Raw genomic sequence first — 16067 nt, forward strand, 5'->3', positions numbered from 1 at the left:
AAACCGTGGCAAAAACTTGTGTAAACCCCGGTTCCGGTTTACTTGAATTTTTGCAGTGTTTAGCCTTTTTCCATGGCCAGTGTCCAGGGGAGATTAGTGTAGTACATGAAGCCTAAGACTGTTAGGGCTCATGCACACAGGGCTTTAATTATGCTTTTACAGATGTGTGGGTTTTCGTTTTGTTTTTGTTTTCTGCCTGTAAATGCACCTCTGTTAGGCTATGTGTCCATGCACACCTAGGCGTTTATAGGCACAGCATTACCAGCCTATGTTCCTTTTTAAGATGGTGCAATTTCTACTGTGCCAGATACTTTATCATGGAGCCACCCTTGCATGCAGGGATAGAGTTGTGTCTCCTATACTGTGTGCATCAATAGAAACACACCATCTAGGATGGTAAAGCACTGGCTGGAGACTGTTCTGTCCACTGTAAAAGTGGCTGTAAAGGTTTCATGTTCTGCTACCCCCCCCCCCCCCCCTCCCTGAATACTGCTTGAACCCACTTTTGATCCAGTGCTGTGCCTGAGAGCAGTCTCTCCCTCTCTCCCTCACTTGACATAGAGGCATCAGAGGAATGTCTGTGATGAGGGAGCAGGGGGTGGGGCTGAGCCACACTGTGTGTCAAAGGCACACAGCGCGGCTTTTACAACCACCTTTTACTCTTTCCTGTGAAGACCAGAAGTTCAGGGAAGCCCCACTGAGACAGCAATTGCAAACTGCAAGTACTGGGGCAAGAATTTCAAGTGATTGTAAACCTTCCTGTTTTTTTTTTTTTTTTTAAATGACAAACATATCATACTTGCCTCCACTGTGCAGCTCGTTTTGTACAGAGTGGCCCTGATCATCCTCTTCTGGGGTCCCTCGGCGGCTCTTGCAGCTCCTCCTTGCATCACATCTCCCCTAGGAGAAGCGCTCTCCCAGGGTGGTTACCTTGCGAGCGCACTCCCGAGTCCAGCATTTGCGCCCATAAACACGAATGCTGGACTTAGCCCCGCCCCCATCGCCCGTGTCATTGGATTTGATTGACAGCAGTGGGAGCCAATGACTGCGCTGCTATCAATCTATCCAGTCAAGAGCTGGGACCCTGTGCAGAGAGGGAGAGCGCGTCTCCACCGAGGGAATTACGGGACTCCGGTAAGTAGAACGGGGGGGGGGGGCTGGGGGGCACTCGCTGCCAGACGTTTTTTCACTTTAATGCATAGGATGCATTTAAGGTGAAAACACGAAAAAACACTTTAACAAATTTAATAGAAAACTGATCGTTTTACTCTATTTAAAATCCTTTTCCAGTAAGTGTCCTAATGTTAAGTCAGCAGCTACAGTATGTGTAGCTGCTAACTTTTAATTTTTAAAGGGGCGGGCGGAACTCAGTTTTAACCACTTAAAGACCAAACCTTTTTCTTACACTTGTTGCCTTACAAGTTTAAAATCCAGTATTTTTTTTTGGCTAGAAAATTACTTGGAACCCCCAAACATATTTATTTTTATATAATTTTTCTTTTTTTTTTTTCTTTTTTTTTTTTTCTAAAGAATAAAATGGCGGTTGTTGCAATATATTATGTTGCACTGTATTCGCGCCGCGGTCTTTCAAAAGCAATTTTTTTTTGAATGAAGAATAATAATTAAAAACCAAACCGTAAAGTTAGCCTACTTTTTTTGTATAATGTGAATATTACGCCGAGAGTCTTGTTTTTCAAAGCAAAAAAATTGTGATTCTCAGTTTATCTACTGTAACCATATGAAAGGTTTCCCATTGTTTCCTGTTCTTGTGTGGCCCTCTTGCACAGGCAGTAAGGGGGACGTTCCACACGGAGGTACAGATGGCAATAAAACATGGAAAAGGTTCTCATCCTGGGGGGTTATATGAGAGAAGGCACGTATAACCTGTTTTTTTACAGGTGTATTTAAATCATACTGCATTATACTGATCAGCTAAATCATATTTTTGTTTTACACTTATGATGAACAAACTTTTGTATTTCTGAGGGGGTCTGTCCCATTTTGTTCAGATTGTGAAAGGAATACATCAACAAAAATCTATAATCTGTGTTTCTAGAACATTGGTAACAATCCTTCCTTCAGCTGGCCTGCCCAGTACCATTCCCACGCTGCGTCTGTGTGTGCGTAATGTGGGCATTCTCCTCTTGGAGGGATATTGTGAACAGCGCCTGTTATCTGGCACAGTTTGGCATGATTGACTGTCTTTTCGATCTAAGAAATGGTGTCTAGGATCCCAGCCAAGGTCAGAGCTGCTGATACTCAGATTCTCATACTGTTCCAAACGTATGGCCTTGGCATGAAAATCCTTCATTTTGTTGTGGTACATCCTCCCCTGTGTCCTCAACATTATCACTATCAGAATTTGATAATCACGTCAAGTTGTTTGGGAAATTTGCCTTTAAAGGACAAGTTCACCTTTTCAGAAAAAAATGATAAATGCACAATTTTTTTTTTTGCAGGTGACAAAATGTATGTTTTTTTATTTTTTGTTGTAGGAGCCTGTAAAGCATTGCACCGGCAATCGGCAGATCTCTGATGCCATGCAGTTCTTCTGCAGATCTGTCGGTGTATAGCAGGGGTCCTCAAACTATGGCCCTCCCAGTTGTTCAGGAACTACATTTCCCATCATGCCTGGTCATGTCTGTGAATGTGAGTTTTACAATGCCTTATGGGACTTGTAGTTCCGCAACAGCTGGAGGGCCATAGTTTGAAGGTCCCTGGTGTATAGGCTTGTTCGTACAAGTATACATGCGGACAGGAAGAATAAATGAACTACCACGGCACTCACAGGTCTGTGGTAGTTCAATGAAAACTACAAGCTGACAGCCGCAAAGGCTGCCGGACCTTGACGTTTACCATTCACAGAGCTCTGTTAATGAGTGACGTGGCCAGGTGGGCGAAACCCACATGGCCTTTTTTTTTTTTTTTTGACAACTAGTGGGTGGAGAAGATCCCCCAGTAGCTGGCACAGTGGGAAGGTGCAGGGGTCGGTTCATTCATAAGATGTTCCACCCCGAATATGGATGTAACCTGTTATGAAATGTGAACTTATCCTTTTAAAGCGGACCTTCAGTCATTTTTTTCATCTTTCCATCTATTAAATCTTCTGCCCTTGTTGTTTTAACTTTGGATAGTAAAACTTTTTTTTTTTTTTTCTGCCAGTAAATACCTTATACAGCCCACTTTCTGTTTCTTGTCTGGTCATAAGCCTAGGCTTATGACATCGTGCACAACTCTCTCACTCTTGTGAGTTTGCCAGGTGGGGGGGGGGGGGGGGGTGAGTTATAAGAGGGCCAATGAAAGCTGCAGAGATAGAGGTGTGTGTGTGTGTGTGTCTGTCTAGATCCAGGAAGTGAATAGGCAGCAGCTTCAGCTGCCCACAGTTAAAATGATTACAGCCAGACTCAGAGAAGGGAGATTTCTGCAGCATATTTGGCAAGTACAGAATTGCAGTATATATAAAATATGCAAAGTGGTTGGAGGGAAGTTTCAGAATGGCAAAGATTTTTTTTTATTACAGATTATGTGAGCAGACTGCAGTTCCTCTTTAACATTAACCATGTACACTCATCTATAAAACATCTGGATGCTATCAGTCATAGGCTGGCCATACATTATCCAATTTTCATGTACAAGATTTCCTTTTGTCACCGCTGCTTGTGATAACAGCCGAGTGGCTGCTTAGTCACATTTGTTGTTATTACAAGAAAGCCAGCTGTCCGCTCTAAAGAATGGTATTGGGGTGATGCAGGCATGCAAGCTGCAGGCATCACCCCGGTACAACCACTTAAAGCAATATCGGTAATTTTTGTTATACTGATTTCTTCAAAAAAAAAGTCCATATTGTCCAACCAATTTGTATGCAATCAGGTAGGACCTTCCTCTACATAGTTGAAGGTACATCTAAAAAAAAATTGAATGAGAAAATTGTATAATGTATGGCTTTACCCATTGTTTCTTCTCCTGTCAGTTTTACTTTCAGTGACTGTGTGGTGTGGTGGAACCTTATAATCTCAATCTGTCTGCCCTCCTTCCCCTGGCATGTAGAGGATAACAACGAGTGACTATAATGACCTATTTTAAGGCAATTACTCTATTTAAAGCCGAACTTCAAGCAAACCACTAAATACACAGTTGGAGTATGGGAACTGTTTTAGTTGTCAAAGTATTTGTATTTCTTTTAACCACTTGCGCTCAGGAAGGTTTTACCCCCTTCATGACCAGGCCGTTTTTTGTTATTCGGCACTTTAACTGGTAATTGTGTGGTCATGCAACGCTGTAACCAAACTAAATTTTATTTATTTTTTTTCACACAAATAGAGCTTTCCTTTGGTATGTGATCACCACTGGGTTTTTAATTTTTTTGCGATTTATAAATGAAAACACCGAATATCTTAAAAAAAGAAATATTTTTTACTTTCTGCTATAAAACCTATGCATTACATGTCATTGATAAAATAAAAAAATCCCAATAAGTGTATATTGATTGGTTTGTGTCAAAGTTTTAGTGTGTGTGTGTGTGTGTATGTATATCTCTCTCTCTCTCTCTCTATATCTATATCTATATCTATATCTAATCTCTCTTATATGTGTGGAAGGGCATGATTTTCTGAGGAAGGGCGTTATATACAATAGCCCGAAAATGTTCATTATGTATGCCTGATTTCATGGATGTCATGGTGATCCATGGGTTTATCACAGCAGAAGCAAATGGCAGGCTGCTGTCAATGCTTGAATACGATGTAATGCAGCCGTAGGTATTCTAATGTTTGCTTTACAGTGGATTTGCAGTTAGTATTCTAGTTTTAGTGCAGACCTTGGTTTTGGCACTGATGTTTACTAATTACAAATCCAAGAGCTTGATGCTTCTACTTCTCTACCAGCTGTATGTTGTCTATCCAGATCTAAAATGGTCCTATCTTTTATTGTTTGTCAGTGTTTACGGCAGCTTTCTAATGAAAGTATTTTAATCTGGTACTCTTTACATCTACAATCTTCTATTTTGTTTTTCAGTGGTAAGCTGGTTTCTCCAAAATGGAAGAACTTCAAGGGCCTGAAGCTACAGTGGAGAGACAAAATCCGTCTAAACAATGCAATATGGCGAGCGTGGTACATGCAGTGTAAGTGTAGCTGGTCCTTCGACGTAGGGATTCTCTAATGTGGTGAAATAAGTTCTGTTTCTCTGGCCGTTCTCTGCGTGATGAAACTAAAATTGCACAACATCTCTGAGGGCTTGGCAGTTTATTTTAAGAAGGAATTAGTCATTTATAAAACAATGCATGGAATTCACAAATGATGTGAACTATAAGAACTGTAACAGCTGAGTGAATAAGGAAATACGTGTAAAGTTTTTTTGTTTTAGTGAAAGCAATCTTTTTTTCAGTTTCAGATAGAGCGGGGAAGGATGAGAAGCTCCTGTTTCTGTCTGATTCAAGTGAGCAGTTTTTCCCCTTTGTTGTGTCTGTGACATCCCTGAGAGAAGCTGGGATCATGTTATACTGGAAGGCACACAGAAATACAGATTCTGAACTTTCCCACCTGAGGAAGTGTGGGCAAATGTCCCCAACAAGACCACAGACGGCATTAAAATTGTCATAGGATGTAACCATGTCTCCATTCCACCCAAAACTAAAATAAACAGTTTGACTAGCAGACATACAATGCCCACTGTTGCTAGATGTACACAATAAATTGGCCTATTGCTCTGGATACATTTGGGGGCATACACCCACACTGATGTCACATTGGAAGCAGGGGCTATGTCCATGTAGCTGTTTTATCCCAGTTGACAGCTATGGGGCTGAATGGAACACCTGTGCATTCCCATGCAGATTTACACGGCACTCACCTAGGGCATGGATGCATACACCCCATGTGAACAAATCCTTAATTTTTTTGGGGGGGGTCTGACAGCCTGCCAAGGACCATTTTTTTTTAATTAATTTATTTTTTTATGTAAAACAGCAGTTTGTAGACACATTGGTGTCCATTTATGAAACCGAGATGAGCTGCGATCCTAATAATCTGTTATCTGTTTATGAAACTAAGCTGATCATCTCAGCACACAGAGAATCTGTCATTGCCAGCAGCAGACAGTTTACGAAGGTGCGATCTCAGCACCTCACTGGCGATCTCTGTGAAAATCCCCCCTGCCAGATTCTCCAGGCCAGAGGTGGAGAATCGGGGAGAGAAGAGAGAATTGCCGCGGGGAACTCTGAAGGAAGATGGACTTCCTCAATCAGAGCCTCCAGGACAGTAAAAAAAAAAAAAAAAAAAATCTCATGACAACACAAAAGAACTGACACTTTGCTACAATGTAAAGTAGTGAGTGTACAGCTTGTATAACAGTGTGAATTTGCTGTCCCCTCAAAATAACTCAACACACAGCCATTAATGTCTAAACCGCTGGCAAAAAAAAGTGAGTACACCCCTAAGTGAAAATGTTCAAATTGGGCCCAAGTAGCCATATTTTCTGCCCAATGTCACGTGATTCATCAGTGGTACAAGCTCTCAGGTATGTTAAATTTGGTGTTATCACTCTCTCTCTCTCATACTGGTCACTGGAAGTTCAACATGGCACCTCATGTCAAAGAACTCTCTGAGGATCTGAAAAAAAGAATTGTTGCGCTACTTAAAGATGGCCTAGGCTATAAGAAGATTGCCAAGACCCTGAAACTGAGCTGCAGCACGGTGGCCAAGACCATACAGTGGTTTAACAGGACAGGTTCCACTCAGAACAGGTCTCGCCATGGTCGACCAAAGCAGTTGAGTGCACATGCCGAGCGTCATAGCCAGTGGTTGTCTTTGGGAAATGTATGAGTGCTGCCAGCATTGTTGAAGGCGTGGGGGGGGGGGGGGGGGTCAGCCTGTCAGTGCTCAGACCATACGCCACACACTGCATCAAATTGGTCTACATGGCTGTCATGCGAGAAGGAAGCCTCTTCTAAAGATGATGCACAAGAAAGCCTGCAAATAGTTTGCTGAAGACAAGCAGACTAAGGACATGGATTACTGGAACCATGTCCTGTGGTCTGATGAGACCAAGATAAAATTATGTGGTTCAGATGGTGTCAAGCGTGTGTGGCGGCAACCAGGTGAGGAGTACAAAGACAAATGTGTCTTGCCTACAGTCAAGCATGGTGGTTGGAGTGTCATGGTCTGGGGCTGCACGAGTGCTGCCGGTACTGGGGAGCTACAGTTCATTGTGGGAACCATGAATGCCAACATGTACTGTGACATACTGAAGCTGAGCATGATCCACTCCCTTCGTAGACTGGGCCACAGGGCAGTATTCCAACATGATAGCGACCCTAAACGCACCTCCAAGATGACCACTGCCTTGCTAAAGAAGCTGAGGGTAAAGGTGTTGGACTAGCCAAGCGTGTCTCCAGACCTAAACCCTATTGAGCATCTGTGGGACATCCTCAAACAGAAGGTGGATGAGTGCAAGGTCTGGAACATCCACCAGCTCCGTGATGTCGTTATGAAGGAGTGGAAGAGGACTCCAGTAGCAACCGGTGAAGCTCTGGTGAACTCCATGCCCAAGAGGGTTAAGGCAGTGCTGGAAAATAATGGTGGCCACACAAAACATTTACACTTTGGGCCCAATTTTGACATTTTCACTTAGGGGTGTACTCACTTTTGTTGCCAGCGGTTTGGACATTAATGGCTGTGTGTTGAGTTATTTTGAGGGGACAGCAAATTTACACTGTTATACAAGCTGTACACTCACTAGTTGTAGATGCCCTGAAACCTCCTCCTACAAACATTAAGCGCTTCTGGATTTAGTCAAACTGACATAGCAATTAATATACATATTAAATAAACCGATATATGGTAAAACATAATGAGCTGCTACCACAACGCTTGCCAAAGGAAAGCAGACTAAATATTAAAGCAAGACACACAACCTAATTTCTGTGTAGGCAGCGCTACATAACCAGCAATAGCTTGCGGTGTGCGAACAGGTCACATTTGGAGGTGCAGCTGGTAAAGGAAGGAGAAGGAACTCAATCCATAAGATAACAGTCACTGCTCTTCAGGTGGAAGTTCACTCCAAATGTGTAATAGTGTATTCGATCCTCATTAGTTGTTATAGCATGAAGATATCACTCAGCGCTAAACAGTCACTTATATAGTGGCACAAACACAGCCCATAAATTAATCCGAAAAAACAGTGAAGATTGGAGATAAACCCCCTATAAATTCACTTCTTACCAGACCAAGTTGAAAAATCGGCTTTATTTAGATCGTGCTTGCTGGCTTCTCCTCGAGATAACACACAAGGGATCTGCTGCTGCCAGGGCGGGACGGGTCCTCTGCTCAATAGGCTCATTCACCCGGAGAGGGAAAAAAAAAAGCTCCATAGCTTAATCCAGTTAAAAACTAATAGATTTTATTAAGCAAAAAACACCCCCCTGTAGGAGATACACTTACAAAGTATCAAAGTAAGGAAAACTTTATAACTGAATTGTTTAAATCCAAACGAGGTCACGTTGCCGTAACTTCCATTCAAAGCAGCGCAATTTCCAAACGCTATGGAGCTTTTTTTTTTTTTTTTTTTTTTTTCCCTCTCCAGGTGAATGAGCCTATTGAGCAGAGGACCCGTCCTGCCCTGGCAGCAACACTATTACACATTTTGGAGTGAACTTCCACCTGAAGAGCAGTGACTTATCTTATGGATTGAGTTCCTTCTCCTTCCTTTACCAGCTGCACCTTCAAATGTGACCTGTTCACACACCGCAAGCTATTGCTGGTTATGTAGCGCTGCCTACACAGAATTTAGGTTTTGTGTCTTGCTTTAATATGTACACTCACTACTTTACATTGTAGCAAAGCGTAATTTCTTCGGTGTTATCACATGAAAAGATATAATTAAATATTTACAAAAATGTGCGGGGTGTACTCCACTATTGTGAGATACTGTGTGTATGTATAGAGATACAGAGATATAGATTGTATAGGGGAACTTTAACTTTATTATTATGCAGTATACCGAGGAGAGCAGTCTCCTCTGGGAATTCACCACTGCTTAATAAACGGACATCACTGTGTTTCACTGATTTCTTGTTCCTGTATTCTCGCTATGTCTTGTGAGATTACAGGAACAGGAGACGTTCTCCACAGTTTGAAGCGTTTTTAGATCACTTCACTCCTCCAAAAGTGAGAAGCGATCTACCTTGCTTCGTAAACAGGCAAAGTGATCTCAGCAGTGGTAATTTACCGCTGCTTGATAAACGGACACCATTGTAGGAAGCAAAAACAAGGAAACGGTCTCGAATTCTGTACAACCATTGTATGGCTTGTGATTATTTTCTTGGTACATATAAAAACTGAAAATTTGGCTGTAGTCATCCAGGTTAGAAAACATGAGCATTGAAGTGATTTATGGAAATCTACACTCAAACAACAAAAGGTGGTCTGGAAATTTCGGAGGTTATGGTACATTGGCGTGATGCTTCTCTCTTGCTGCTTTTTAGAGTTGATTAAGAAAAAGTAGATTGTTTATATACTTTAAGAAGTTTGTAATTTTCCTCCCAAAGTAAGAAGATTTCTAAGGCCTCGTGCACACTGTAGCTTGAAAAAAGCTCAGTACAGTTTTTGTGAGCTAAAATACAGCCCATTAATTGTAATGTGCCTATGCACACAGGCGTGTAAACAAGAGCCGCGCTTTCTTCAGTTAAAAAAAAAAAAATTTGAAAAAATCTGCATTTTTGGTCAGTAATTTACGCCTCATGCGTGCAAATGTGCGCAATTGCACTCAAATACACATTTACACTGTGTAGAACAAATAAAAACATAAATTTTCGCGAACGTATATGCGCAAAAATACATACAAAAAAGAAAAGTCAAAAAGTGGATGCTCAAACAGGAGTATCGTGTGCAAGAGGCCTAAAAGTAAGTAAAGCCGACATGTATTTTAGCTTTGGATAGAGTAGAAAATTGTTAACCCTGTCAAATGTTTTTTGCTGTGTCCAGCTGGGGAAATTTCCATTCATTTCCTATTCTAGACAAACTGCAGCTTTCTGCTGCTCTTTCTACTGTATAACAAAGAAGAAACTGTTCTGTATAAATTGTGTAAATTTACCACATGAGAGGGTTGTTTAAAATGCAGAATTATTGAAATGTAATTTTAATAAATACTAATGGTATAATAAAACTTATTTTAAATTATTTAGAGGTATTAAACATAAAAGCACTTATATTGCTGCTTGACAATTTTGTGATGGCTGCGTTTGGTTTTCTTTTTATAAACATTCTTTCTTTTAGGAAGGAATTGAGCTGGATACACACTATACAACTTTTGCTTTTCAATTTCCTTTAGATTTACTTCAACTATGTAGTGCAAGTGCCTTCCTGATTTCATACAATTGAAAGTGTTTAGGTTTGACCTCTCTTATTATATGGTTTTGATAAATTTAAAGGAAAAAAATCTAAAGAAAATTGTATAGTGGTATATCCAACTTAAGTCCTTCACAAAACAATGGATGGAATTTCACCTGGTGAACTGTTGAAAAACATAATTACTGGCCAGATCAAGGTGTCCTGCAGATGTAGCAGTTAGAGGGACGAGATGAACCATTTACTATTGACTGGTGCTTACAATGATCAGCTTTTATTTATGTAAAACCTTTATCCCAAATAGAATGAAACTGTTGCTGTAACTCCTTACAAGTGTTAGCTGGGGTTTGGCTTTAATTTGTTAGTGTATCTAAATCCGACAGTCCATTTAACACTTTGATCCCCCCATGTTAACAATGCTGCTGTTCAAAGGTGCCCCTGTGCTCATTCATTCAGTGTGTAGGCACCCTAATACAAGGGGTGTGTTACGGGGGGGGGGGGGGGGGCTAAACTAAAGCAGCTACCACATCTGATTGGTAAGCTGCAATATATTACAGTTTTGGTTTTAATGTCGCTTTATAGGCTGAAATCTTCCCTTTTTTTTTTTTTTTTTTTTTCTTTCTTCCTATGTACCAATATACTATTACTACTACTGTACCTCTGTTGCAAAAAAAGAACAAGCTTTCTCTATATTCTAGGGCAGGCATTACCTCAACTTTCAGTGTCCCCTATAGAAAATGACTTCCCGGTTTTCCTCCTTTGCGATGTGAAAACTGTTTGGAAGTACTTCAGCAGCTGACTTCATTAACACACACCCTGAACCTGCCCTCCTGCTCCAGGAGATTGCTCTGAAATTACATGCTTTCAAATGCAGACATTATCTGAGAGCACCATTCTCACTGAATACATAGCCAGTGTTTTCTCCTGCTGATTGATCATTTTGTACCCATCCTTTGTGTATAGAATGTCCATTTGGCAGAGTGTGCAGGAGTTGAGTAATCCCATAACGGCCTATGTGGAGCAGAGCTGTCTTACTGAAAACAGAAGATGTGTGTCTCTGGGAGTCTGTAAAGCTCACCATACACCATACACTATACAATCTGATAAATTTCATTTTAGATCTACTCTGTAGTGCAAGGGCCTGCCTGAATTGATACAACGTGATAGGCGTGTCCTTTTTGTTTTACATAGTCTTTGGTAAATCTAAAAATGATTGTACGTTCAGATTATATGGTGTATGGCTACCTTTATAAACCTAAAATTAACTAGTCACGCTTTCTGTGCCCAAAACACTGAAGCCAACATGCATTTATGCCACAGGCATAAATGCATGACAAATGGAGCAAAATGCTCAGTAAAAAAGGTGCAATATGCCAAAATGTCCCTTGAGCTACTTTGCCGCATGTAGGACAGCCCATTAAAAATCAATTGGCTGTCTTGTGTGTCATAGAAAAAACATGTCTAAAAAAAGTGCACTCCTAGGTTAGGTGCGACTGGTATCTGAAAGTGAAATTTGTGTGTTTACACAAGAACAATGACAGCTGTGTGTGTCCATCCACTCTCATGTACCGGTCGTAAAGATGGCCATATCCATTTGTACAATCTCGGTATAGTTTGCTTTAGATTTACTAGAACTGTGTAATAGGAGGACCCACCTGAACAATCCAATCAGGCAGGCCATTGCGCTACATAGTTGATGGTATCTCAAAAGGTGATTGGACACCTTTAAAGCAAGAAGTAGGAATGTGGTTGGAAAATGAGGGGGGGGGGTTTAATATAGTGATGAGGTGTGGTCCAGAGAGAGGTTAGCATGCCCTTGTCTGTGATGCAGTAGGGCAGTGCATTATGGGATATGACGTTTTCTGGATGGTCACAGGATGTGATGGGTTTAGAAAACATTTTGAGCACAGAGGTTAAGATTCTCAAAGCTGCCATGGACTAGGTAAGTGAGCACATTGGGATGGCTTGGGCAGAAAAGATATTAGGAAAGGCTTCGAATTATTATGGAAAGTAAAAGTCATAAACTTAGCCTTTAACATTTTTAAAGGAGTGGGGTCTGACATTTTAAAAAAAGAAAAAAAAAAAAAAATCCCTCAGTTTTTACTCATTTTTGTTTAGCAGTACGTTGTTTGCCTAATGATTAGGCTGTTTCAAGTTATCTTTTGATTTACCTTCCAGATATAGAGAAACGACAAAATCCAGTATGCCATTTTGTGACTCCTTTGGATGCATCAATCGATTTTGATGAACATAGGAGACCAGAGGTATGAAGGTTCAGAGTCCTGTATACTTCTGCTAACCAGCCTAGCTGATTTAAACTGAATGTAAACTCAATCACATACTTAAACCAAAACTGAACTGTATTTGAGCACCACAAACTGAAAATGCTATTATTTAATTCATTTTTAATCTTCAGAACAAACTCCCCCCTCTACCTATGTCTCTCTGCTTTATTTTGTTGAGCGATCACTCAAGATGGCTGCAGCTAGAAATGCTAGAGTGGAGTTTTTCAAAGTAAGGGCAGATCATTGTAGCCTCTCTTTCCTGAAATCCATCTGCCCTTAGACCAAGCATGCAAGCAGGAGGGTGTACGTAATTGAAAGTCCTCCTTCCCCCTCCTCCTACAAAGTATAAAAATAAAAAGATGTATATCTACATCTCTATCTTTCTCATGTAGTTGAGGAAAGCCGCACCCGGTCTGTATTCAGTGCAAAGCAATCTGGTCCTCCCACTGACCATATACAAGAAAAAGACCAGAGGATGGATTGCTGCACTTGACGTTTTATTAATTCAATTAATTTAAAATAGTTTACATAAAGTGTTCAAAAAGATTTCCGTTTCGGGCTCACGTGCTTACGCCCTTCGTCAGATTAGAATGTATGTATGTGTGTGTGTGTATGTGTGTATGTATATATGTATATATGTGTGTGTGTGTGTGTGTGTATGTGTGTATATGTGTGTGTATGTATGTATATATATATATATATATATATATATATATATATATATATTTCTTTTTTTTTCTTCACTGAAAATATAGATTTATAAAAACAACTGTGCAAATATCATGCAAAATAAAAAAAAAATGCTACCACCATCTTTTCTCCACAGTGCCTTTGCTTTCAGAAAATCTATATAATGTTTTGGGGATTTTAGGTCATTTTTAACGTGTGCGAAAAATTAGAAAAAAATGCCCCTGTAGCAAATGGATTAATCAAGGGGCGAACATTATCAGTATGTAGCCATAGATGTATCCACTTGTTGTGTATGTACATTACTAGTTCATCTCTTTACTGTTTAGGCTATTGCTACTGAAGGAAGGTATTGGAAAAGGAGGATAGAGATTGTAGTCAGAGAATACCACAAGTGGAGAACCTATTTTAAGAAAAGGGTAAGGCTTTCAAATTTTTTTCTCTACTTTTACATTTATAACCTTATTCAACAAAAGTTTTATGTGCAGTAATTCGTAGCAACTAGTTGATGAACTTGGATTGGTCTGACTTCAGCGGAATTAATTTTGACTGGTTGCTATTGATTAGCACCCTGAAGATTTGGCACTTAAGAATAAGGATGAGCTCCGGCATGTTTGCATGCTGAACGTGCCGAGCCTGCCAGGAAGTCGGCACGGCACAGCGCTAATCACAATCGGTGAGACATTTCCCGATGTGCGGCTGCAGAGATTGGGAAATGTCTCCCTACCTGTGATTAGCACTGCACCGTGCTGACTTCCTGGTGGGCTCGGCACGTTCAGCATGCAAACATGCCGGAGCTCATCCTTACTTAAGAATAAGGAGCCCTTTGTTCAAGTAGGGCTGCTAGTGTTTTTTTCACTTCTTGTCTCTTTTTTGTTTTTTTTGTTTTTTGTTTTCTCTCCAATTTTGAGTGCCGTGTGGGCTTGATGTATTTGTAATGCCAATACATAATAAAACCATATATAGTGACAGTACTCCTTTAGTTTCTCTCTGTAAGAAGTATGATAAAATGGACTTTTGTGTTAGCTTGGCTGTTGACACTATATACCCATACTGCTGTACCAAAGCTGAAGGGCTAGGCGGACACAGGATTAATCGCACAGTGGTTCTATGCATCGATAAGCATCTGTCCCTTGTTAAACCAATGCTATCAAACCCCTCACCGCTTCAGCATTTGCGTCGCATTTGTAAAATGCCACCACTCGCAGTGCAGTCTACTGTAAGCCAATGCAATGTAAGGGAGTTGTGTACCACTACTGCAAAGATTAAAATGTATGTAAGCTATATTTTACGTTCTAAATGGAGTAGGGAAGGATTAAAACCCATATTAGGTTGTTCCTGCATCCTGCTACGGGGATTTGCCTTCACTTCCTATTCTGTAGATGCAACAGAAAGTGAAAAGAAATCTCTGAAAAGTGAACAGGTGTCCCCATTGGAGGCGGGTTCCTCATCTATTGCTCTGGTGACCACTCACAATTTTTTGGATTTTTCCACACTTCGCACTTTTCTCAAACCCCTTTCTTAGTAACAATGGTCACCAAGACCAATAGAGAAGTAAGCCTTCCCAGCAAGGTGATGCATCCAGCAATGGGCCTAACCTATCCACAAAATATATAAAGACGAGAGAGCGCACGCCAGCCCTAGTTTGTTATCATCATTTAATAGATGAAGATATGTGTATAAAAAAACGAGGGTTGCACTCACAAACATCCAGCGTTAAATGGCATAAACAGCTCCATAATAGCCTCCTCTCCTGGTCTGTAGGGATCAGTTAGCTAACAGCGTGGTAAAGTATTTCAGTAAGCACAGACCACCTGCTTCCTTGTAATGCACACCGCCCAAAGCACTCGCACGGACCAGCCGGCGCTGCCTGACGTCACTCGTGGCCAGGGAGGGGATGCAGCTGACTCCTCTCGTAAGCTTCATGCAGTTGCTAGGGCAGCATGTTTCGGAGGCGTGGCCTCCTTCAGGTAACGCTCTCATCTACTCGAGTGATATGAGGGAGTGATGAGGGCGTTACCTGAAGGAGGCCACGCCTCCGAAACATGTTGTCCTAGCAATTGCATGAAGCTTACGAGAGGAGTCGGCTGCATCCCCTCCCTGGCCACGAGTGACGTCAGGCAGCGCCGGCTGGTCCGTGCGAGTGCTTTGGGCAGTGTGTGTTACAAGGAAGCAGGCAGTCTGTGCTTACTGAAATACTTTACCACGCTGCTAGTTGCTGTGAGCTAACTGATCCCTACAGACCAGGAGAGGAGGCTATTATGGAGCTGTTTATGCCATGTCTACCACCCAGTGGACTTTTGGGAGAGCTGCAACACCTTAAGCGAGGAATATACATACAGACTGTTTACTGTTGGAATAGGTATAGTGTGGACAGCGCTAAACTTGGTTTGTTGTGTGTGTGTGTTCTAACCTATCCCCACTCTATCAAAAAGGGGTCCTAGGAGAAATCCATGCAGATGGGCAGGCCATAGCATCCTACATAAGAAAATGCCCAAAAGACAAGTGCATCAGATGTTTAGAATACAAAAAACATATAGGTGCCACTCCAAAAATGCTAGTTCTTTGGCTGTTTCTGGCTTGAATACTTTGATTGGCTGACCTGTGACAGCGTATACAGCTGTAGAATCGGCTCATGAGCTGCATATTTGTTCTGGGTCTGTGACCTTGTGTCGATGTTCAGCATGACAGCCAAGCAACTAGGATTTTCCTCTGAAGAGGTAATAAATGTAGCCTTTATTCTTCGTGGGTTTT

General features: G+C 41.2%; 1 protein-coding gene across 2 annotated transcripts in view; it reads left to right on the forward strand.

The window, feature by feature from the left end:
* MLXIP (MLX interacting protein) overlaps positions 1-16067 on the forward strand; it is a 121596-nt gene that overhangs the window by 49732 nt on the left and 55797 nt on the right. The window contains exons 2-5 of one of the 2 annotated variants that reach the window (XM_073626849.1): positions 5014-5120; positions 5384-5434; positions 12520-12605; positions 13643-13732. In XM_073626849.1, the coding sequence (XP_073482950.1) occupies positions 5014-5120; positions 5384-5434; positions 12520-12605; positions 13643-13732 (334 nt within the window). The remainder of the gene's footprint in view (positions 1-5013; positions 5121-5383; positions 5435-12519; positions 12606-13642; positions 13733-16067) is intronic. The other variant, XM_073626858.1, reaches the window with a different exon arrangement.

Source organism: Aquarana catesbeiana, linkage group LG01, assembly GCF_042186555.1.
Source record: "Aquarana catesbeiana isolate 2022-GZ linkage group LG01, ASM4218655v1, whole genome shotgun sequence".
In the NCBI taxonomy this organism is placed as follows: domain Eukaryota; kingdom Metazoa; phylum Chordata; class Amphibia; order Anura; family Ranidae; genus Aquarana; species Aquarana catesbeiana.